This window comes from Chiloscyllium punctatum, chromosome 39 (genome assembly GCF_047496795.1).
Source record: "Chiloscyllium punctatum isolate Juve2018m chromosome 39, sChiPun1.3, whole genome shotgun sequence".
Classification (NCBI taxonomy): domain Eukaryota; kingdom Metazoa; phylum Chordata; class Chondrichthyes; order Orectolobiformes; family Hemiscylliidae; genus Chiloscyllium; species Chiloscyllium punctatum.
In genome coordinates, this window is record NC_092777.1 from 62,787,181 (window position 1) to 62,809,549 (window position 22,369).

General features: G+C 41.5%; 2 protein-coding genes across 5 annotated transcripts in view; one reads left to right on the forward strand and one right to left on the reverse strand.

Annotated features, from left to right (window-relative positions):
- The window catches only part of LOC140464146 (BUB3-interacting and GLEBS motif-containing protein ZNF207-like), a 63,535-nt gene that overhangs the window by 40,951 nt on the left and 215 nt on the right, over positions 1 to 22,369 (forward strand). The window lies entirely within an intron of this gene.
- adap2 (ArfGAP with dual PH domains 2) overlaps positions 15,590 to 22,369 on the reverse strand; it is a 30,641-nt gene continuing 23,861 nt past the window's right edge. The window contains exons 6-11 of the mRNA XM_072558925.1: positions 22,166 to 22,312; positions 21,718 to 21,801; positions 20,781 to 20,843; positions 18,904 to 18,981; positions 17,151 to 17,379; positions 15,590 to 16,515 (exon numbers count right to left, since the gene is read on the reverse strand). Of these exons, the coding sequence (XP_072415026.1) occupies positions 16,484 to 16,515; positions 17,151 to 17,379; positions 18,904 to 18,981; positions 20,781 to 20,843; positions 21,718 to 21,801; positions 22,166 to 22,312 (633 nt within the window). The 3' untranslated portion in view covers positions 15,590 to 16,483. The remainder of the gene's footprint in view (positions 16,516 to 17,150; positions 17,380 to 18,903; positions 18,982 to 20,780; positions 20,844 to 21,717; positions 21,802 to 22,165; positions 22,313 to 22,369) is intronic.

Here is a 22,369-nt window from a genome sequence, read left to right on the forward strand (position 1 = left end):
TTCATATAATTGGATGGAAAGGAGAAGGTAAAAATGATACATAAAACACTAAGTTCTGAGTTCAGGGATCAGATTTTAAAAGGAAATTATAAAAACAATGAGAGTTTGAGTAAATATTGGTAAGTAAAATTGAGAAAACCCTAAGGTATGGTTCAAGGGCAAGACAAGGGGTGGAAAAGCCTGAGAAATCAAGAATTTAATTGTGCAGACTTGCTAGCCTGATTCTGTTGTCAATCCCATTTAATTCCTCAGCTGGCTTGTGCTTTGACAGTTGAACCAGCACAGCTTTTTTGTTTTTTGCCTGACTGGAGGCTATTCATGACCAATGCCTCAATGTCAGATCATTGTCTGAGTTGTGCTTTGTATTTTGTCTATTATGAACATTGTGATAGAAAGTGTTTCCTTTTCATTACTAATTATCCTCTAAAAATATAATAATGTTCAGTCCAAATCATTTACTTTTTGTGGTGTCATCAATGATTTAAACTGTAATCCAGGGGCATAATTAAGTTTGCATCCAGAGCAGTTAACCACTTGCCCAAGTTGTAGGAAAATGTCCAAAGTAATTTTGATACAAGTGAATAGAATTTAGTATGAAAAAGCGCAGTACACATGATGACGTAAGAAAAAGTTTAGGAGAAGTTTAATAAAAGCTTTCAGTTGAGGTTGACAGTGGTTATTGAGTTCATTATATTACATGTACATTATCACAGTCAAAATAATTACTGCAGTGATAAATCCGCAGTAGCATTTGTCACTTTAGGCTTGTTTCCTCAGCTATAAAGTTGCTCCCAGTTTTATGGATTTACCCAGTCCCTTCGGTTCATAGTAATTTGACAACCCATTATCCATTTGTTTTCCTTTTCCACTCAAGGTGTTAAATCTTTGAAAAGTGAGAGCCATCTCCCTGTACACTTTGTCCATGGAATTGATGCAAATCAAGCATAAGAAGTTGCTCATTTCCTACTTGGTGTTGATGAAATTTGATGTAGGGTGGAAATGTATGAGGATAGGCTTAAAATGAGAAAGGGAATGGTAGACCATAAGACACAGGAGCGGAAGTAAGGCCATTCGGCCCATCGAGTCCACTCCGCCATTCAATCATGGCTAATGGGCATTTCAACTCCACTTACCCGCATTCTCCCCGTAGCCCTTAATTCCTTGTGACATCAAGAATTTATCAATCTCTGCCTTGAAGACATTTAGTGTCCTAGCCTCCACTGCACTCTGTGGCAATGAATTCCACAGGCCCACCACTCTCTGGCTGAAGAAATGTCTCCGCATTTCTGTTCTGAATTTACTCCCTCTAATTCCAAGGCTGTGTCCACGGGTCCTAGTCTCCTCGCCTAATGGAAACAATTTCCTAGCGTCCACCCTCTCCAAGCCATGTATTATCTTGTAAGTTTCTATTAGAATTCCCCTTAATCTTTTAAACTCCAATGAATACAATCCCGGGATCCTCAGCCGTTCCTCATATGTTAGACCTACCATTCCAGGGATCATCTGTGTGAATCTCCGCTGGACACGCTCCAGTGCCAGTATGTCCTTCCTGAGGTGTGGGGACCAAAACTGGACACAGTACTCCAAATGGGGCCTAACCAGAGCTTTATAAAGTCTCAGTAGCACAATGGTGCTTTTATATTCCAACCCTGTTGAGATAATTGACAACATTGCATTTGCTTTCTTAATCACGGACTCAACCTGCATGTTGACCTTTAGAGAATCCTCGACTAGCACTCCCAGATCCCTCTGTACTTTGGCTTTACAAATTTTCTCACCGTTTAGAAAGTAGTCCAAGCTTGTATTCTTTTTTCCAAAGCGCAAGACCTCACATTTGCTCACATTGAATTCCATCAGCCATTTCCTGGACCACTCTTCCAAACTGTCTACATCCTTCTGCAGCCTTCCCACTTTCTCAGTACTACCTGCCTGTCCACCTAACTTCGTATCATTGACAAACTTCGCTAGAATGCCCCCAGTCCCTTCATCCAGATCATTAATATATAATGTGAACAGCTGCGGCCCCAACACTGAACCCTGCGTGACACCGTTTGTCACCGGCTGCCATTCCGAAAAAGAACCTTTTATCCTAACTCTCTGCCTTCTGTCAGACAGCCAATCCTCGATCCGTACCAGTAGTTCACCTCGAACACCATGGGCCCTCCCCTTGCTCAGCAGCCTCCCGTGTGGCACCTTATCAAAGGTCTTTTGGAAGTCTAGGTAGATAACATCCACTGGGTTTCCCTGATCTAACCTGCTTGTCACCTCTTCAAAGAACTCCAACAGGTCTGTCAGGCACGACCTCCCCTTACTAAATCCATGTTGACTTGTTCTAATCTGACCCTGCTCTTCCAAGAATTTAGAAACCTCATCCTTAATGATGGATTCTAGAATTTTACCAACAACGGAGGTTAGGCTAATTGGCCTATAATTTTCCATCTTTTGCCTTGATCCTTTCTTGAACAAGGGGGTTACAACAGCGATCTTCCAATCATCCGGGACTTTCCCTGACTCCAGTGACTTTTGAAAGATCTCAACCAACGCATCTGCTATTTCCTCAGCCACCTCCCTCAGAACTCTAGGATGTAGCCCATCAGGGCCAGGAGATTTATCAATTTTAAGACCTTTTTAGCTTTTCTAGCACTTTCTCTTTTGTAATGGCAACCATATTCAACTCAGCCCCCTGACTCCCTTTAATTGTTGGGATATTACTCATGTCTTCCACTGTGAAGACTGATGCAAAGTACTTATTAAGTTCTCCAGCTATTTCCTTATCTCCCATCACTAGGCGTCCAGCATCAGTTTGAAGTGGCCCAGTGTCTACTCTTGCCTGTCATTTGTTTCTTATGTATTGAAAGAAACTTTTACTATCATTTCTAATATTACTGGCTAGCCTACCTTTATATTTGATCCTCTCCTTCCTTATTTCTTTCTTTGTTATCCTCTGTTTGTTTTTGTAGCCTTCCCAGTCTTCTGATTTCTCAATGCTCTTGGCCACTTTATAGGATCTCTCTTTTTTTCTTTGATAGATTTCCTGACTTCCTTTGTCAGCCATGGCTGTCTAATCCCTCCCCGGATAATCTTTCTCTTGGGGATGAACCTTGTACAGTGTCCTCAATTTTACCCGCAAACTCCTGCCATTTTTGCTCTACTGTCTTCCCTGCTAGGCTCTGCTTCCAGTCTATTTTCGTCAGTTCCTCTCTCATGTCCTCATAATTACCTTTGTTTAACTGTAACACCATTACATCCGATTTTGCCTTCTCTCTTTCAAACTGCAGACTGAACTCTACCATATTATGATCGCTGCTTCCTAAGTGTTCCCTTACTTTAAGATTTTTTATAAAGTCTGGTTCATTACATAGCACTAGGTCCAGAATAGCCTGCTCCCTTGTGGGCTCCATGACAAGCTGTTCCAAAAAGCCATCCTGTAAGCATTCCATGAATTCCCTTTCTTTGGATTCACTGGCAACATTATTTACCCAGTCCACCTGCATATTGAAGTCTCCCATGATCACCGTGACCATGCCTTTTCTATTTCCTGGTACATGTTGCACCCCTGGTCCTGACCACTATTAGATCTGTACATATCTCCCACTATGGTTTTTTTGCCTTTGTGGTTCCTCAATTCCACCCACACAGACTCCACATCATTCGACGCTGTCATTCAGTGCCATAGATTTAATTTTATTCTAACTAACAAGGCAACTCTGCCCACCTCCCTGTCTTTTCGATAAGTTGAAAACCCTTAGATGTCCCCCCACCCACCCGTAACCACGTCTCTGTGATGCCTACCACATCATAATCATTCACAATGATCTGTGCCATTAGTTTGTCTGCTTTGTTACGAATGCTACGAGCATTCAGGTAAAGTGCCTTAATGCTAACTTTCTTGTCATTAGAGGTATTGGTGGTCATAAGATGTCCTAAGTTATCCTTTTTTTGCTGCATTCCCAGTCTGTCTCAAGTTTAAATCTGCCTGCACATATGCTATCTTGCCGCTTATCTTTCCATTTAACTCCATACTCCCTGTCGCTTTCACTTTCCCTGTTTAAAGGAGATGTGCAAGGGAAGTTTTTTAAGAGCGTAGTAGGTGTTCATAATGCACTGCAGAGGTGGTGGTGGTGGAAGCAGAAACCTTAGCAAAGTTTGAAGTGCTCAGATTATAGATATAAACCAGGCAGAGAGGGGGATGTGGGCCATGTTCTAGAAGATGGAATTAAAATAGCTTCATGGTGGACTGAAGAACATGTACCTGTGCTGTACTGTCCTATGTCCTGAGTGGAATAGTTGTATTTAATTTTACATGCCGAGTTAAGGAGATAAGAATAGGCCATTTGGCCTTTTGAGCCTGTTCCACAGTTCAACTAGATCTTTCATCTCTGCCATTTTTCCTGTGCTACCTTGTGTTGCTTGATATCTTTAAGTATGTAGAAATCTATCTATCTCCAACTTGAGTGTGCTCAATAATTGACCCTCTCTCTCAGAGAATTTCAAAGATTTACCATTCCAGATTGATTGAATTCTTCATCTCAATCTCTTATTGTAAGCTATGGTTCTCGGTGCATGTGAGCCAAGCCAGGGCAGCATCCTTTGTGTTTATAGTCAAAAAGTGTGGTGCTGGAAAAGCATGGTCAGGCAGCATCCGAGGAGCAGGAGAGTCGACGTCTTGAGCATAAGCTCTTCTTCAGAAATGTAGCACTTTTTCACTATGATCTCCAGCATCTGCAGTCCTCACTGTCTCCTTTCTATATCTCCTCTATTGTGGTTACCCTTCGCTGTGCCAAACTCACGTGCAGGCCCAAACTCTTCAATTTCTCCTTGTAGAACAAATTTACCATCTCAGCAGTCTGCTGAAATGTTCGTAAGTTTTCTCCTTGGGGAAGAAGACCATGTTGAACGTATCAAATTCTTGATTAAGGTGGAGTGTGATGTCGGTTCTTCATTAAGATGGACAGTGACTTTCCTAAAACTGAGAAAAGTGATGGCTGGGCTCCTCGCTGAGATATTTGTATCATCGGTAGTCACAGGTGAGGTGATGGAAGACCTGGAGGTGCCACTATTTAAGAAATGTGATAAGGAAAAGCCAGGGAGCTATAGATCAGTGAGCCTGATATAAGTGGTGGGCAAGTAGTGGAGGGATCCTGAGTGACAGGATTTACATATTAGCGATTTTTGAGAAGGACTTACATATATTTGGAAAGGCAGGGACTAATTAAGGATAGTCAGCATGACTTTGTGCGTTGGAAATCATGTTTTCTTTTGAAGTAGTAATGAGAGGATTGAAGACAGCAGTACATGTGATCCATGTGGACTTCACTCAGGCTTTTGAAAAGGCTTTGAGTGGTAGACTGCAAACTTATGAAATTCTAATCTAATTAGACAAGGTAGATGTTGGAGGGATATCTTGATTCCTGGAGAGTCCAGAAACAGGAGTCACTGTCTTAGGAAACGGGGTAGGTGTTTTAGGATAAAGGTGAGAAAATTCTTCACCCAGAGAGGTGTGAGCCTGTGAATGATATGCCACAGGAAACTGTTGAGGCTGAAACATTGAAGACTTTCAAGAAGGTTGTAAATATAGTCTTTGGAGCTAATGAGATCAAAGGATATGGGAATGGGGTACTGAGTGGGATGGTCAGCCATAATCATATTGAATAGTGGAGAAGGCTTGAAGGGCGGCATTTTATGAAGTTAATTTTTCAGTAGGCTTCAACCAAGTGGTACACAGCAATCTGGGCTCATGGGATTGTGGTTGCTGTGGATGAGCTTGATACTTGGTTAATTAAACAATAGAAATGGCCCATTTCAGACTTTATATTGTAAATTGTGGAGTGGCACAAGGATTTAGACTTGGGCCTTTGATGTTTGCAGTTTGCAACACTGATCTTGACAAGGGAACCAAGGTAGTATATTCAAGTTTCTGATGATATGAAGTGAAGTTTAAAAAATAAACTTTGGGGAGGACAAAGGACACAGAGGTGGTAGATGGTGCAAGTATGAAATTCTCCAGATGATACAGATGACTGTGTAGAGATTTATAAAATCATGGGTACAGATAAGGTCATTGGCAGGTATCTTTTACTCTGGGATATTTCGAGACTGGATGGCATGTTTTTTAAGGTCAGAGGAGGATTTTAAAGACATAGGGACAATCTTTTAGTGGTTTGTAAAACAAACTTGCAGAGGAAATGGTGGATGTGGGTACAGTTAAATGTTTAAAGGCAATTGGATAAGTACATGAATAAGAAATGTTTTGGAGGTATATCGGCCAAATGCAGGCAGGTGGGGTTAGTGTAGTTTGGGATTGTGGTCAGCATGGACTTGTTGGACCAAAGGGACTGTTTCCGTGCTGTATGACTCTTGATATACACCGTGACTGACTGATGTGATCTGGCTCAGGAACGGCAAGACTGGGTATTAGATATTCCTGAGTTCAAGATGTTCAAGAAACTAGGAAGGTTAACAGTATAGTATTAGTTAAGGACAAAGAATTCTGACGGTCGAAGAATGGAATCAGTTTGGTGAGAACTAAGGAACATAAGATTCAATTGAATTCTATTTGTGGTCTAAAGATGACCAATTACTGGAAAGGAGGCAGGGGAAACACAAGCAGGTAAATTAGAGCTGTGAACATTATAGAATAATTTTAGTGGGAGACATTAATTACGCAAACAAAGACTGAGAATCTTTTAGGGAATGACTGACTGGAATGAGGGGTGGTGGAGGCAAACAGTAACTGAACAATGGATTACTTTTTTCTAATAGATATTTTTATTAGAAATTTAACATTTTTACAAGTTTACAAAAATAAACAAAACTCTCAAGTACAAACATTGATATACAATTAAATCTTAAATATATAATAGCCAAAATTTAACAAAAGAAAAATACTGTGAAAGAAAAAAACAAAACTCAACTAACTACTAATCTAACCTACAATTAACCAGAGTCTATATTTAAGTCTCTTACATTATTCAAATAAGAGAAAGAGGGGAAAAAAAAACAAAAACCCAACGGATAACACAGAAATTGGATAGTGAGATACATACTCAGAATGTGTTAACATCAAATGTAACAAAACCCGTATTCGTGCGGGATTCCTCTCCTAAGGGGCCCCGGGCCAGCCAGATCCGCAATCTCAATTAAATAAAAGCCCTTGTTAGGATGACCGAGATATCTGTATTTATATAATTCAAGAAGGGCTGCCATATTTTATGAAATAATTCGGTCTTTCGGTGCACCATATTTGTAAGGAAGTAAAGGGGAATACATTCCATAATTAATCTGTGCCAATTTGAAAGTCCGGGGGCCCTCAGCCAAAATATTTTTCCTTGCACAGAAAGAGAGAATAGAAAATAGTCTTTTCCTGTGCATGTCCAGGGAGGGAAAGTTCGAAAAGCCCAAAAGGAGAGACACAGGGTCCACTTTAATTTCCGTTCCTAAAATTTCTGTCAGGGTACTTGCTACTTTGCATTCATAAGAATGTACAAGGGTGCCCACCTCTATTTTACATTTGGGACACATTGGAGATGCTCCTGCCTTAAATTTTGCCAATCAATCTGATACTATATGGGCCCTACGAAGTATCTTCAGCTGGATAGTCTGAGTTCTGTTACAGATGGTGATTCTTCTGGCATTTTCCCAAATGTCATTCTACATTTCCATAGAGATTTCTAGTCCCAAATCCTGATCCCATGTTTTAAGCAGATTGTCCATATCTTCCGATACTTCATGTAGTAAATGATAAATAGTACTAGTGGAGGATACCCCCATTGGCCGTAGCACTCTACATTCTCTATCTGATTTATAAAGACTGTCTAATAACGTAGTCTTCTTCTGTATATAGTCTCGAATTTGGAAGTATGGATAGAGGTCTCCATTAGGTAATCTGAATTTCTGACGCAGCTGTTCAAAAGACATCAGGACCCCTTCTTTAAATAGGTCCCCTAGACATAAGATACCCCTGGATCTCCAGAGTTTAAAAGTGGCGTCTGTAAACCCCGGTTGGAATCCCCATGCTCCCACTGTCAGCGCATAGGGAGATGTTTTATGTGAGTTGCCCTCATTTTGTCGCACTATATTCCAAGCTTTAATTGTGTTTAGTATAATAGGGTTTTTAGTGATCCGTAATGATTTTCCTCTTGTCTGAAAATAAAAGGTTAAGAAGTGGGCATTTTACTTGAGAAGCCTCTATGTCTAGCCAGATTGATTGTGGATCAGACAAGACCCAATCAGCTCTGTAACTTAATAGGGAACTTAACTGATATTTCCTAAAATCTGGGAAGTCCAATCCTCCCCTTGCCTGTGGAAGCTGTAGCTTCTTCAGCTTAATGAGGGGCCGTCTATGATTCCAGATAAAGGAGCCCACCCAGCCATATAATTTACGTAGTGCCAGCCTCGGCAGCATCACCGGAAGCATTCTCATAGGGTATAGGAGACGGGGCAGGACATTCATTGTAATTAGTGCTATTCTACCCAGCCAGGAAATTGGAAGGTCTCCCCATCGCTGGAGATCCTGCCTTATCCTTTCCAGTAAATGCACAAACTTAGCCTTGTATAACTGACCAAATAATGGGGTAATAAAAATGCCTAAATATAAGAAACCCTCCGGGGACCAACGACAGGGAAAATGGGATCCGTCCGCTAAAGTGGGTATCATAGCAAAGCCACCTATTGGCATAGCCTCCGATTTTAAGAAATTAATTTTATAGCCTGCGAATGCGCTAAATCTATCAATAACTTGGATTAAGCGAGGTACAGACAACAGAGGATTACTGAGGAATAGAAGAACATCATCTGCATAAAGGGTAATTTTATGTTTACCTGTACCAATCCTTGGGGCCGTTGTATTAGGGTCAGCCCATATAGCTTCTGCTAGTGGTTCAATTATTAGCGTAAATAACAATGGCGAGAGAGGACATCCCTGACGGCAGCCCCTACCCACACTGAAGCTATCCGAACCTAATCCATTGGTAACCACAACTGCTTTGGGATCACTATACAATGTTGAGACCCATTTGGTAAACACCTTTCCAACGCCAACCCTTTCCAATGTGTAAAACAAATATGACCATTCAACCCTATCGAATGCCTTTTCCGCGTCTAATGAAACTACTACTCCTGGTATCTTTCCCTGATGGCAGGCTTGAATCATATTCGAAACCCTTCTACTGTTATTGGATGACCTACAGCCCTTAATAAACCCCGTCTGATCCTCCTTTATGATATGTGGCAGTAGATTTCTAGTCTCGATACTAACGTTTTAGAAAGGATTTTAAAATCTACATTTAGCAAGGATATTGGTCTGTATGACGTACAATCTTCTGGATCCTTTGCTTTTTTAAGGATAAGAGAGATATTTGCCTCTTTCAGTGAAGGCGGGAGATAGCCCTGACTGTATGCGGAGTTATTCATGTCCATAAGTGGACCAGCCAATATTTCTGTAAATTCTTTATAGAATTGAGCTTGAAAACCATCTGGGCCAGGTGCCTTACCGCTCTGAAGTTGCCTGATTGCGTCAAGTATTTCTTGGACTATTTAAGACCGATATCTGTTCTGGAGTTAGGCCCGGAAAGGTCAAATTTTTTAAAAAATGATTGCATCCTCCTAGTCCTGTCTTCACAATCCTGCGATTTATATAAATTAGAATAAAATTTTCTAAAGATTGTGTTAATCTTTTTATGATCATGAGTCAAAATACCCATGCTTTCCTTGATAGACGTGATAATTTGAGGGGTCTTTCTTTTCTTTGCAAGAAATGCTAAGTATCTACCCGGTTTGTCGCCGAATTCATATAACCTTTGTTTTGTAAATAATATTTCCCTCTTAGCAGTTTGGGTAAGTGTAGTGTTTAGAGCTGTCCTAAGGGCCGTAATCCTTTGTAATTTGATAATAGAAGGTCTGTCAGCGTATGCTGTTTCAGCCGCTTTTAAGTGAGCTTCGAGCAGACGCTGTTGTTCTCCCTTTAATTTTTTTCTGGGTCCCTGAGTAGGAGATGATCAAACCTCATGCATAAGCTTTGATGGTCTCCCACATCCCTGATGGGTTGCTAGCCGTACCTAAATTAACTTCTTAAAAAAGTTTTAAATTCTTGAGAGAAGTACTTTACAAATTTACTATCTTTCATCAGGAAGGGGTCCATACGCCAATGCCGAGGGGATGTCCCGTTGTTCCTTGCCTTGGTTTCCATATATACAGCAGTGTGATCAGAAATTGCTATACTACCTATTTTACAGGATGATATGGAATTTTAAAAAATCGTGGGGGCAAAAAACATATCAATTCTCGTATGATATTTATGTGGATTAGAGTAAAAAGAAAAATCTCTGCCCTGTGGATGAAGACATCTCCATACATCTACTAATCCTAATTCTTTGTTAAAATCCACCAATTGTCTAGATCTGGGAGATACTCCTGCAGTACTCTTAGGAATCCTATCTATTTCCGGATCTATACTGCAATTAAAGTCTCCCCCTATAATTGTATGACAGGCAGCAAGAGCCATCAATTTTGAGAAGGCTTCCATTATAAATTTAAAAGGATGTGTTGGGGCACAATACAAATTTAAAATCCCATATCCTCTCCGTTTATAAGGGCTTTAATCAGAATATATCGGCTAGATTTGTCTTTTATCTGATTTAGGATTGCGAAAGGGAAATTCTTCCGAACAAGAATAACAACTCCCCTACTTTTTCAGCTAAAAGAAGAAAAAAAGGCCTGATCAAATCCACCCTGTCGTAATTTCAAGTGTTCTTTATCCAACAGCTGTGTCTCCTGTAGGAGAGCTATATCAACTCTTTCTTTCTTAAGATTTGACAATATTTTCTTCCTTTTGGCTGGTGAATTACTCCCCTTGACATTCCAGGTGCACCACTTAACCGACTGATTAACCATAATCGTCCGGGCAAATCCGAGACCCCTCAGGAGGGGAAACCCTATCCAGAACATCCCGAGCATAGAGCATTTAAAATTCACAAAAATAAAGGCTCTCTAATACACTCACAACAGTATAATAAAAAACTATTTCTAAATAATAAAAAAAAGTATTTAAATGGAGATTTTCCCCCTTGTTCCCAGGGGGTGTCACTTCCTTTCCAAAGATCCATCGTATCCTCTCCCAACCAATGCCCTCCCCTTGACCCAGGCACTCCTCAATAGGTTGAGGAGAATTCAGATATAATACAAAACTAAAATTAACAGTGAACACCCTACCCCCACCCCAGCACCTGGATATATTTGGTAATGTTAATACCATGTATGAACATATATAACTATAAAATTACAACCTCAACAAATAATAATTAAATATAATAATACAAAATAACAAGGGAAAACAACCCCGCTCCTAGAGACCGAGGTAAAATAGAATAAGGTAACCACCTCCCCCCACCAACATTAACTAAATCCCCCGGCTTATATGTGCACATACATACACGTGTGTGTGTGTATATATATAATACATATATACACACACACATATATATACATACTTACATACATAGAAGAAGAATAAAAAAACAACCCCAAGGGAGGGAGAAAATCATTAAATAGAGAACAAATAAATAAATCCCTCTCCCCACCCCCCCAAGATAATATTAAACAGTAAAGTAAGAAAAAGGGGGGGGGGGGGGGGGGGGGGATATAAACCGGAGTGGGAGAAAGGCAAACTAACATCAATTAACTCTTACAATTTATCTAAGAGAGTCCAAAAATTCCTTGGCCTTTTCCGGCGATCTGAAGTTATACACTGACTCTTCATGGTTAAAGCGTAGCATCGCTGGGTAGCGTATGGAGTACTGAGTATTTAAGTCCCTTAAACACTTCTTCGCCTCATCGAATGCCTTCCTCTTTCGGACCAGAGCTGGGGAAAAGTCCTGGAATAACATGATCTTGGATCCTTTATAGATCATGGCTTGGGAATCTTTTCCAAGATTTCTAGAGGCTTCTAGGAGTATCTGCCTCTCCTTGTAGCTCTGCAGCCGGAACAGGACCGGGCGGGGACGCTGGTTCGAGCCGGGCCCGCGTATTGCAACCCAGTAGGCCCATTCTACCCTTACCTGGCCTGATCCAGCTTCCAGATTTAAAAGCTGTGGCAGCCACTGCTCGAGGAATGCTGTAAACTGGCCTTCCTCTTCCCGTTCGGGAAGGCCCAACAAACGAATATTTTTTCGACGACCCTAATTATCGAGGTCATCAATGTGATTCTCTAAGGTCCGGACTTGCTGTTCAAGAGTCCGGAGCTGATCCACGGCCGATTGCGCTGTAGTTTCGGAGGTCGCGGCCTTTAGCTCCGCCCCTCCGACTCGGCGCTCGATTTCTTTAATGTCTCGGTCGTGCTTTTGCAGCGCAGCCGAGAGCGAGTCCCATCGACTTCGGGATTCTTCAATGAAAGCATTGATCTTTGCATCCAGTTTAAAGATGATTTCCACGAGGCTCGCCACTGTAGGCAAGTCCCCCGGGGCGGCTGCGGACACCTCTGCTGCAGCTGGAGAGGGTGGGGGAGGGGTTCCTGCTTGCTGAGAGCTGCGGGCACCCTTCCCTTTGGTCATTTTTACTAAAGATTAGATTGTTTAAATTTAATACTGAGCAACTAATTAAATTAATCAGCTATATTAAATGATTTGGTGAGTGTGGTGGGGGCGGGTGACCCACTTTGCCCAAGTTTTGGGAGGAGCACTGTAGACTCAGACTTGCTGCGTCGCCGCCATCTTGGATCCCCCTGGATTACCTTCAAAGAGGAGATGAGGCCGCCTACTTGCGGAACGTTTCAGAGAACACCTCTGGGACACCCGGACCAACCAACGCAACCATCCCGTGGCTCAACACTTCAACTCCCCCTCCCACTCCACCAAGGACATGCAGGTCTTTGGTCGACTCCATCGCCAGACCATAGCAACTTGACGGCTGGAGGAAGAGTACCTCATCTTCCGCCTAGGAACCCTCCAACCACAAGGGATGAACTCAGATTTCTCCAGTTTCCTCATTTCCCCTCCCCCCACTTTGTCTCAGTCCCAACCCTCAAACTCAGCACCGTCTTCCTAACCTGCAATCTTCTTCCTGACCTCTCCGCCTCCACCCCCACTCTGGCCTATCCCCCTTACCTTGACCTCCTTCCACCTATCACATTTCCATCACCCCTCCCCCAAGTCACTCATCGCTACCTTTTATCTTAGCCTGCTGGACACACTTTCCTCATTCCTGAAGAAGGGCTCATGCCCAAAACATCGATTCTCCTGCTCCTTGGATGCTGCCTGACCTGCTGCGCTTTTCCAGCAACACATTTTCAGCTGGGTATAGTCAAGGTACATTTCTGCAATAGGAAAGGTAGGATAAACAAATCCAGAGCACTCTGAATGACAAAGAAGGTAGAAATTAGGACAAAGAAGGAAAAGTCAGCTGATGTCAGGGAGAAAATAAAATTGCGAATCTCGATGGTTGTTGAAGGTTCAGAGGGGAGGTAAATAGGCAAGAGGACCAAAGAAGAATGATTTGAAAAGACTGGCAGCAGACATAAAAGGATGTCCAAATGTTTTCTATAGATATCCAAATAGATATACAAAACTTGGTAAAAGGAGATGGGTTGATTCAGGAGAAATGAAGGGATTGGCACCAAAACATTAAATGAAAACTTTGTGTCTGATTTTAACAGAGGGATGATATTCAGGCCATAGTGATGAGGGAACTGTAGCTGGAAGAATTCAAAACTTAAGGAAGAAGTCTTGAATAGACTGTTGGCGCTGGGATCATGAGATGCATCCAAGTATTTTGAAGGAAGTGTGTGTGGAAATTGCAGGGACACTGGCCATACCCTTTCAGTCTTCCAAAGAAGAGGCGCAAAAAGACTAGAAAATTGCAAGTGTTACAGCCTTGTTCAAGAAAGGTTGAAAGGATAAGCTGAACAATTAACTTAATGTCTGAAGTGGGAAAGCTTCTTGAGCCAGTTATTTGGGCTAGAGTTAGTGGTTGCATGAAAAAGGTGGCTGGTGTTTTTTTAAGAGGTAACAAGCTCGATGAAGGTGATGGCGTTGATGTGTATGTGGACTTCCAGAAGACATTTGATATCATGCCATACAATAGACTTGAGAAAAGTTGTAGGTCATAGACTAAAAGGGTCAGGAGAGATGTGGATACAAGATTGGCTGATTGATATGAAGCTTTAATTGTGGATATGTTTGGGGCTGGGTGAAGGTTTGTAGTGAACTAAAACAAAGGTTGGTATTGAGACACTTGTTTTTTTCTGGCATTTATTCAGTGATCTAGATCTTTGTGTGCAGGGGATAATTTCAAAGTTTGCAGATGACATAAAACTTGGAAGAATTGTAAACTGAGGAGCACTGTGTAGAACTCCCAAAAGCCATGGACAATTTGGGTGAATGGGCAGATATGTGGTAGATATGATTCAATGCAGAGAAATGAGAGATGATGCATTCTGGTATGAAGGGCAGTATGAAGTAGGGGTACATTTCTAAAGGGATCCAGGATCAGAGGGCCCTGGATGTTTATGTACACATTACTGAAGGTGGTAAGACAGCTAGCAAGAGCAGTTAGTCTATATAGTGTCCTCAACTTTGTATTAATAGAGGAATGGAATTTGAGAGTAAGAAGGTGATGTTGAACTAATATAAGAAACTTAATAGACTTCATTTGGAGTGTTGTATACAGTTGTGGGTGTTACATTATAAGAAGGAAATGAACACATTGGAGAGAATGCCGAAGTGGTTTACAGGAATGGTCCCAGGAATGAGAAAAATCAGTTATGAGGAAAGATTAGAAAAGTTGGAACTGTTCCCCTTGGAGAGAAGGTCGTTAACATTTTCAAAATCGTGAGCTGACAGAGTTGGATAAATAGGGAGAAGTTGTCCATGTTTGTGAAAGGAATGAGAGGGCATGGATTTAGAGTAATTTGCAAAAGAAGCAGTCAAGAGGACATTAGATAATTATTTGGATGAAAAGCATGTATAAGAATCACAAAACACTTTGGTTCAGTAAGTAGCTAGGCAAATAATTTTAGCTTCAAACTCTTTGCAATAAAGCTATCAATCTATGCCTTTACTTGTTAAAGTCTAATCCCGTTTTAAAATTCCCATGCGCGCACACATATGCAAACTAAAAAAGAAAAAAAAATGGATGTGAGTTGAGGAAATACTGGACTTCACAGCTCACTCACATCACTCCACAGGGTTCCTTTTGCTTACCAGGACTTTGGATTTTCAATCCCTTCTCTCCAGGTTTTTGTGGCAGGCACAGTGTATACCACAAGGTCTTTTTAAAGGCAACTAGTGTGAGAAAAGACAAGTTTTTTTTCCTGCATTTTACTTGCTGCTGAAAGAAAAACCCCACCTGAGTATAAACTGTTGAACCACCACCGCCCCCCCCCCCCCCCCCTTAAAAGAGAGCAGGAAGAGTGAAGGCCATGCTTTGTAAGATATCTAACCAGGTTTCAGAAGATCTTTCCTTTATGAGATGAGAACAGGTGCTGAATGAGAGTCTCAGACCTGTTGTACACCGGTACCAGACTGCTGATTTTATCAAAAACCAAATAAAACATGGAATTAAAGTAAATACCATGCTCCTTCAAGATATTTCCAACTTTTTTGTTTGGAATTCTCTTTATTACATTCATAAAGAACAAAGAGTAACCAAATTATTCTGTTTTAAAAATGTTTCACATTTTACAGAAATGGAGCCCTACAGACTGTGGGTCCCCAATTTCATTTCAAATAGCAGTATGGCCCCTAGTCTGTCTGTGGGGAACCACAATTATCGGGGAAAGCTCCTGAAGGAATCATTTTACTGATGTACACTGTAGCCCATTTTTCATCAGAAACAAACACTGCACATGGAAACTCCTGACTGTAGTGTTTTATAATTCCAACATGTATCTATTCAGAGGCAGCACACTAAGATCCCCACCCAGTAAAACAGAAGGTGGTGAAGAATTGTTCTCATTCCCCAGTCTCCTCCTCTATGGATTCTGGCACATGGGTTTATGATGCAGCAAACATCCGTATTGTCCGAAACCAGGAGTGTCAGCAGACTCTGAAATAATGGCATTGGGGTTTCACTTCTGGTTTTCTTGTACTCCAAATTTTTTGGTTCAGAAGAATGCCTCCCAGAAATCTTGCTGATTCTGTTCCTGGTCTGCAAGATGTACAGCTATAGTTAGAACACTTCATGAACTGTTGATACTTAAGTAACTGAATTGTAATGGGTGCTTTCAGTAGGACCAGATGTTGGCAGAGTGCCCGATGGACAAGTTGGAACACTGATACAGGAATCATAGCTTTTCGTCGGCTTGAGTATCTGTGTTCAAAGCCCAGAATGTAACAGACATTGTGTGTTAACCAGCGTTCATGTTTTTTCAATGTCTGTTCAGAGCAAATTGGGATTATCCAAATGAAGAGTGCCTCCCCATTACTATTCACAGACTATCTTCTGAATGGAATGCCCTGTTTGGAGTCTCGCCGCCACTTTTTTTGAGTTATCATCACCTCTGCTTCCGTCTTAAAGAGGCCTCAACTGAAAAATAAAAGTGTTAGTTGGTCATACAGAACACGAGAACCAGCTTGGTTATTTACTCCTTTACTACATCTTATTTTGATGATGCTGTGTTTTCACCCTACTGTGTTCTTGTTTTCAAAAGTCAGAAGAGCTGAGGATTTTCTGAGCCAGGAATATGTCTGGATTGAACAATCATGAAGACTTTGTGAGAATGTGCGCTGCCCTCTGGTCCATGGGAAGTGGGGTTCTAGGTTCAGGTTTGCTCCCATTTCTGTGCTGAGGCGATTGTCTCAGATGCACCAGTTGGAGGCATTAGAGTCTGCACCCCAAACCACAGAATTGAACAACAGACCGGGCAGGGGGCTGGTCTGGCATACTGTCCACCGGACAAGGCAAACGTATCATACAGACACGATGACCCGAATGGTGAATAGCTCCTGATGCTATCTGGCTGCAATTATAGCTGAAAAACAGCAACGTGGAATCATATATCAATTTCACGCAGAACTAGCCCTGTCAGCCTATTGGCTGTGTGGTACTGTGGTCCTATCAGTGTAACACCCAACTCCCTCAAGTATCTGAGCTGTGTTGGATTAGCATGAGGAACACAAAAAGGCATGTTCAAATCAGAAATTTAAAATTGTGGTTCTTACCTGTGTAATCTTGCAAGCACATTGGCTTGAATATCACTTCTTTGAAAGCTACAATCCATTCCTTGAGATCCTGAGTATCTTTGCAGGTAAATACAAACTTCCGCTCTGGCGTCTCAATCGTTATCCCCAAGTTCCATTTATTGCCTTTCACACCGGGTGGGAGGCCCTCCAGAATATTATACCCATACTCTGAATGCCCAATGAACACCTCGCCTTGTGCATAGGCATCCTGAAAGGAAGAACATTGTGAAAAGCGCAGTTAAACTCAATGTCCCAAAGGTTTTTGCCATCAGTAAAACTGAAGTGACTGCGGGAAACCCAATTTGTGCCAAGCCTGGCTCCTCCCACACAGCAATGTGATCATGACCACATCATTTGTTGATAGTGAGTTCTGACAAAGGATCTTTGATCAAAAATGTGAATTCCATATCACTCTTCATGCAAATTCCCAGGTTTGCTGAGGATTTATTTCCAGCATTTGTCATTATTTCAGATTTCTGGTGTCTGTTGTGTTTTTTCATGTCTATTACTACTTGTGGTAGGTTCACGGATAAATTGGTTGAATCAGGATACAGGGAAAGGCTCACTGTTCTTCTTTGACGTCGTGTCATGGGTTCTTGTATGACCCCCTGCAGGGACAGTCGGGGCTTCTGTTTAACATCTCCTCGAAAGACAGCATCTCCAACAGTGTAGCACTCCCTCAGTACTGCCCTGGAGTGGAGCTTAAACCCACAACTTCCCTCTTGGTCAAGACAGCATGCCAGCCTTCGGCAAGTCCAATATGACAAGGAGGAAGATGGGGCAATAGCTAATCCCGATGATCCCACAGTGAAAACACATGACAATGAGCCTCACCAACCAATAGGAATTTCAATTTCAAACTTGCCCCTGGTGGGAGATTGATGCTATCAGATTATCTGTCAATTGATAACAAACACAGAGCAGCTGCTCAGGTTGTGTTAGGGATAATGTGTTATCACTGGATTAGTCAGCCGGAGACCCAGGTAAATGATCTAGGGACACTGATTCCAATTTCACCACAACAGCACTTGGAATTGGAATTCAATTAATTAATCCGGAATTGAAAAAAAAAAGTCTTGGTGTGTGAGTTTTTTGAACTGTATTCCTCAGAAGATGGTGGCAACAGAATCCTTGACTGTTTTACAGTAAAAGTGGATAAAAAGTTAGGGAAGAAGCTAAAGATGTGGAGTAATCAGATTGCAGTAGTTATAATGCCAGATGGCGTTAATGTGGGACAATTAAGGAGCCCTGGCTGACAGACATAACAGGAGTGTCAGGGCTTCTGTTCACTGAGCTGACTCTGAAGGAGCTGGACCAGTGTCAAGGACTTTGCACGTGTAGATAAAGGGTGACTTTGTGTTGGGATACTCTGTGGAGTTATTTCACACATCAGTCTTGACCTCTTTGAATGGTATAGCAGGCACAAGGGGTAGAGTAGCCCACTGCTCCTGTTATACTTTTAATGTTAATTTATATTAACAGCAAGATATTTAAAGATCCCATTGAGCCAATTCCTTAAAATAGCCTATGATTCATTTAGCATCTCAGAAACTCTTCTCACCTCATCTGAGAAACAATCATGTCAAAGGTTGAGAGGAATCTTGTTCTTGTTGCCATTGTATGAATCTTAGATCAATCTGACACCAACAATTGTGTACTTCATTGTATCAGCCCTTGGGTGTTTTGCTGTCCCTGGCATGCTTCGACAACTACTGCCTTTCTGAGCACTTACCAGCGGTTCCTTAAAGTACAGCAGTTTACGATCCTGAATATCCAACGTGAACCATCTTCTCTTAAAAGGTTCTTTTTGCTGAAGGAAAGGGCCATACTTCAGTTTATTTCTATGGTATATGATGAAATTTTTGTTTTTTTGACACTTGAATGCTTTACATGTATATTTAGCTTTCTTAACATTTTAATATATATCAGACGAAATAAGGTTCAATTTACATAGAATTACATTATAGAAGTGAGTCATTCAACACTTGACCCATGCTGATGTTTCTCGTCCACAAGCCTCCTTCATCTTACTTCATCTGACCACAGCTCTGCTTCATTCTTTTCCTTTTCCCCTCAGATAGTTATTGAGTTTTCCCTTGAATGCATTTCCCTTTTTTTTTGTTCCACATTCCTTAAGATGATTTTGCTAAATTTCTTTAGTAACTGTCTGCTTGGTTTGGTCACCAGCAATTAGAAACATCTTCCCTATCAAACCTTGGAGATAAGATCTTCAGCCTGTTCATCCTTTACCAAAATTTAAAAATGTTCTAGCTATGATTAATGTCCTTGCATTTGCCTCTATGTACTACTTAAAATATGGAGTTAGAATTCTATTCTGAATGTGATGTAACCAAGATTTATATAAGTTTACTCCATCCCCTTGCCACACTCCATCTTCAGAATACATACCAACCTTTCCCAAGCTGCAGTCAGTTCTGAAGGAGGGTCATTGGACCTGAAACCTTAACTCTGCTTTCTCTCCACAGGTGCTGCCAGACCTGCTGAGCTTTTCCAGCAATTTCTGTTTTTGTTTCTGATTTCCAGCATCTGCAGTAATTTGGTTTTTTTTGTTTAATACAACTTCTCTGCTTTTCAATTCCATCCTTCTCAAAATGAATCTCAGTGCTTTATTTGTTTTATATATAGCTTTAGTGTTCTGCATTAGTCCTTTCATAAATCCCTACCTCCAGAGATAGAGAGGGATTCCTGATCAGAGCTAGTATGGTAAGGTGATCCTCCAAATTCTCCTCGTATACTGAGTGCACTACCCAGAGAGAATGCTCTGGAACATCTGACATAAAAGCAATGACACTGCTGACCAGAGCAGCTTGAATGTTTGTTATTCTGTGTCTACTGTTCTGGGAATCTCCCTTAGAACAGGACATTGGCAGGTCACCAATAACCTCCTGAGCATATTCACTCCTTCACTCACTGTCAGTGTTGATGGCGATATAGTTAATTGATGATTCTAGTTTTATTGCAAGAGTTGTTGACTATATCCAAATTTCTGGATCATAGTTTAAAAAGTATTAAAAATTAATTTCAAATTCCTGAGAAAGCCATCCTGGAAAGACTACTTAAACACCAACTAATCTCACCCTTCTGTACGCAATTAGATTTTGTAGTCTTAAAGAATACATTGTATAGTGTGAGATATAAAGTTCCTCAAATTTTGAGAGTGTCATGTATTTTATTAGATTACTTACAGTGTGGAAACAGGCCCTTCGGCCCAACAATTCCACACTGACCTGCCAAAGCGCAACCCACCTACACCCATTCCCCTACGCTTACCCCTTCACCTAACACTACGGGCAATTTAACACGGCAAATTCACCTAACCTGCACATTTTTGGACTGTGGGAGGAAACCGGAGCACATGGAGGAAACCCACGCAGACACGGGGAGAATGTGCAAACTCCACACAGTCGCCTGAGGTGGGAATTGAACCCTGGTCTCTGGCGCTGTGAGGCAGCCGTGCTAACCACTGTGCCACCGTGTCGCCCCATTTTAGAAAAGCAGGAGGCTGGAAGAACACAGCAATTCCACGAAAGATTTACAATTCCTACAATAAGCGCATCATATTTATTCTGTAATGCACAATGTACATACCGTGGGGCCAGTTTTCTCCATATATCCCTCCTTTAAATAATTTCTCGTTAATTTTGGTATGAGCTGAGAAAATAACAATATAAAAATCCATCAGTTCAGTAGACACACTACACAGACACATGAAACAGTGGTCCAGTCGTGGTCCTTTCTCACAGCTACCATGAGCTCATTTTAGTTCTTCCGTCTAGGGAAATCTGAATCCTGTTGCTGAATTGACTTCCCGGTTCCCAGAGGTATCCTCATGCTACCTCTACTGGATAGTGTAATCATTTTAAAAAGTGTATTGTAAGAATTCAACTATTCTCGTTAGTTCTGGGGTAATTCCCCCCTCAATCAAACATTTTCTAAACCATTTGTAAAGCAGCCTCCAGTATAATGTGAAGTATGTGGCTCTGTTAATGTATGTATAAATTTGTGAAAGTGTCTATGCATATATCTGTATATACTGGTATTTGCATAGTGTATTTTCTGCATATGTACATTTGAAAGCCTGTGTTTATGCAATTGTTTGTGTTTATTCATAGTGTCTTCATCTGGAAGTGTTTATGTATGTCCATATGTTTGTATCTTTGTGTGCATGTCTGTACGTATACATGTGATCGTGTGTGTGTATGTGCATCACAGTGTGTGTCCAGGGCTATGACCGTAGATGTATCCGTCCGTGTGCATGGCCTGGTGGTGTCTATGTGCATGTTCATGTGCATGTTATTGAACAGGGTTGCATAGATGGAGCCAGATAAACTCTGATAGGATGGTGGGCACTCGGAGTACAGGGTGTGAATGTGCAGGTGATTAAGAAGATCAACAGTGTTGTTGTTGAATGACCAAGCAAGTCCAAACAGCCTACTCTACATTTCATGTGTTCATTTACGTTATGTGTTTCTCTGTATCTTTGCAGCTCTTTGTCAATATATGATTCACACATATGTGAGCTCACCTCTGTGTCACTGGTTGTAGGGAAAGCAATTTTCAGATATCTGAAACGGGCTGCCCTGATTGCATTGAACCAATCCACAATGTCCTAGGAACAAAACAGGAGAGTCAGTCATTAGGACTGAGACAGGCAGACAGGGAAAAAAAGGGAGAGTCAGCATTGAGTGAAAGTCAGTTTTGGGGCAGAGAGAGAGTCAATATAGAGAGAGGGTCAGTATTGAGACAGACAGACTGGGAGAGGGAGGGTCATGTCGACAGAGGGTCAGTATTGAGAGTAGATTAGTACTTGAACAGAGAGTGAGAGAAGGTCAGTATTGGGACAGACAGATGGTGGTGGGGGGGGGGGGGGGGTGTCAGTATTGAGAGTGGATCAGTATTGGGACAGAGAGACACTGAGGAATGTGTAGCTTCTGTTTGCTGTGAGCTTTTGAGGCTGTTAGACCCTCCCTTACCTTGCCGTTTTTGTGGTAGACAAACATACACCTGGTACGCCCATCTTTCAGGTAGGTGATTTGCAGCCCATTTGGATTGCCAATTTTTTCTGGCTGGAATGTGGCATTAAGCTCTGACACGTGAATGACTCCTTTTGGCTCTTTATCCTGTTAAAACAGATTGTGTTGTTTCATTTGTAACATCTCTGCCTGCTTTCCTCTTCT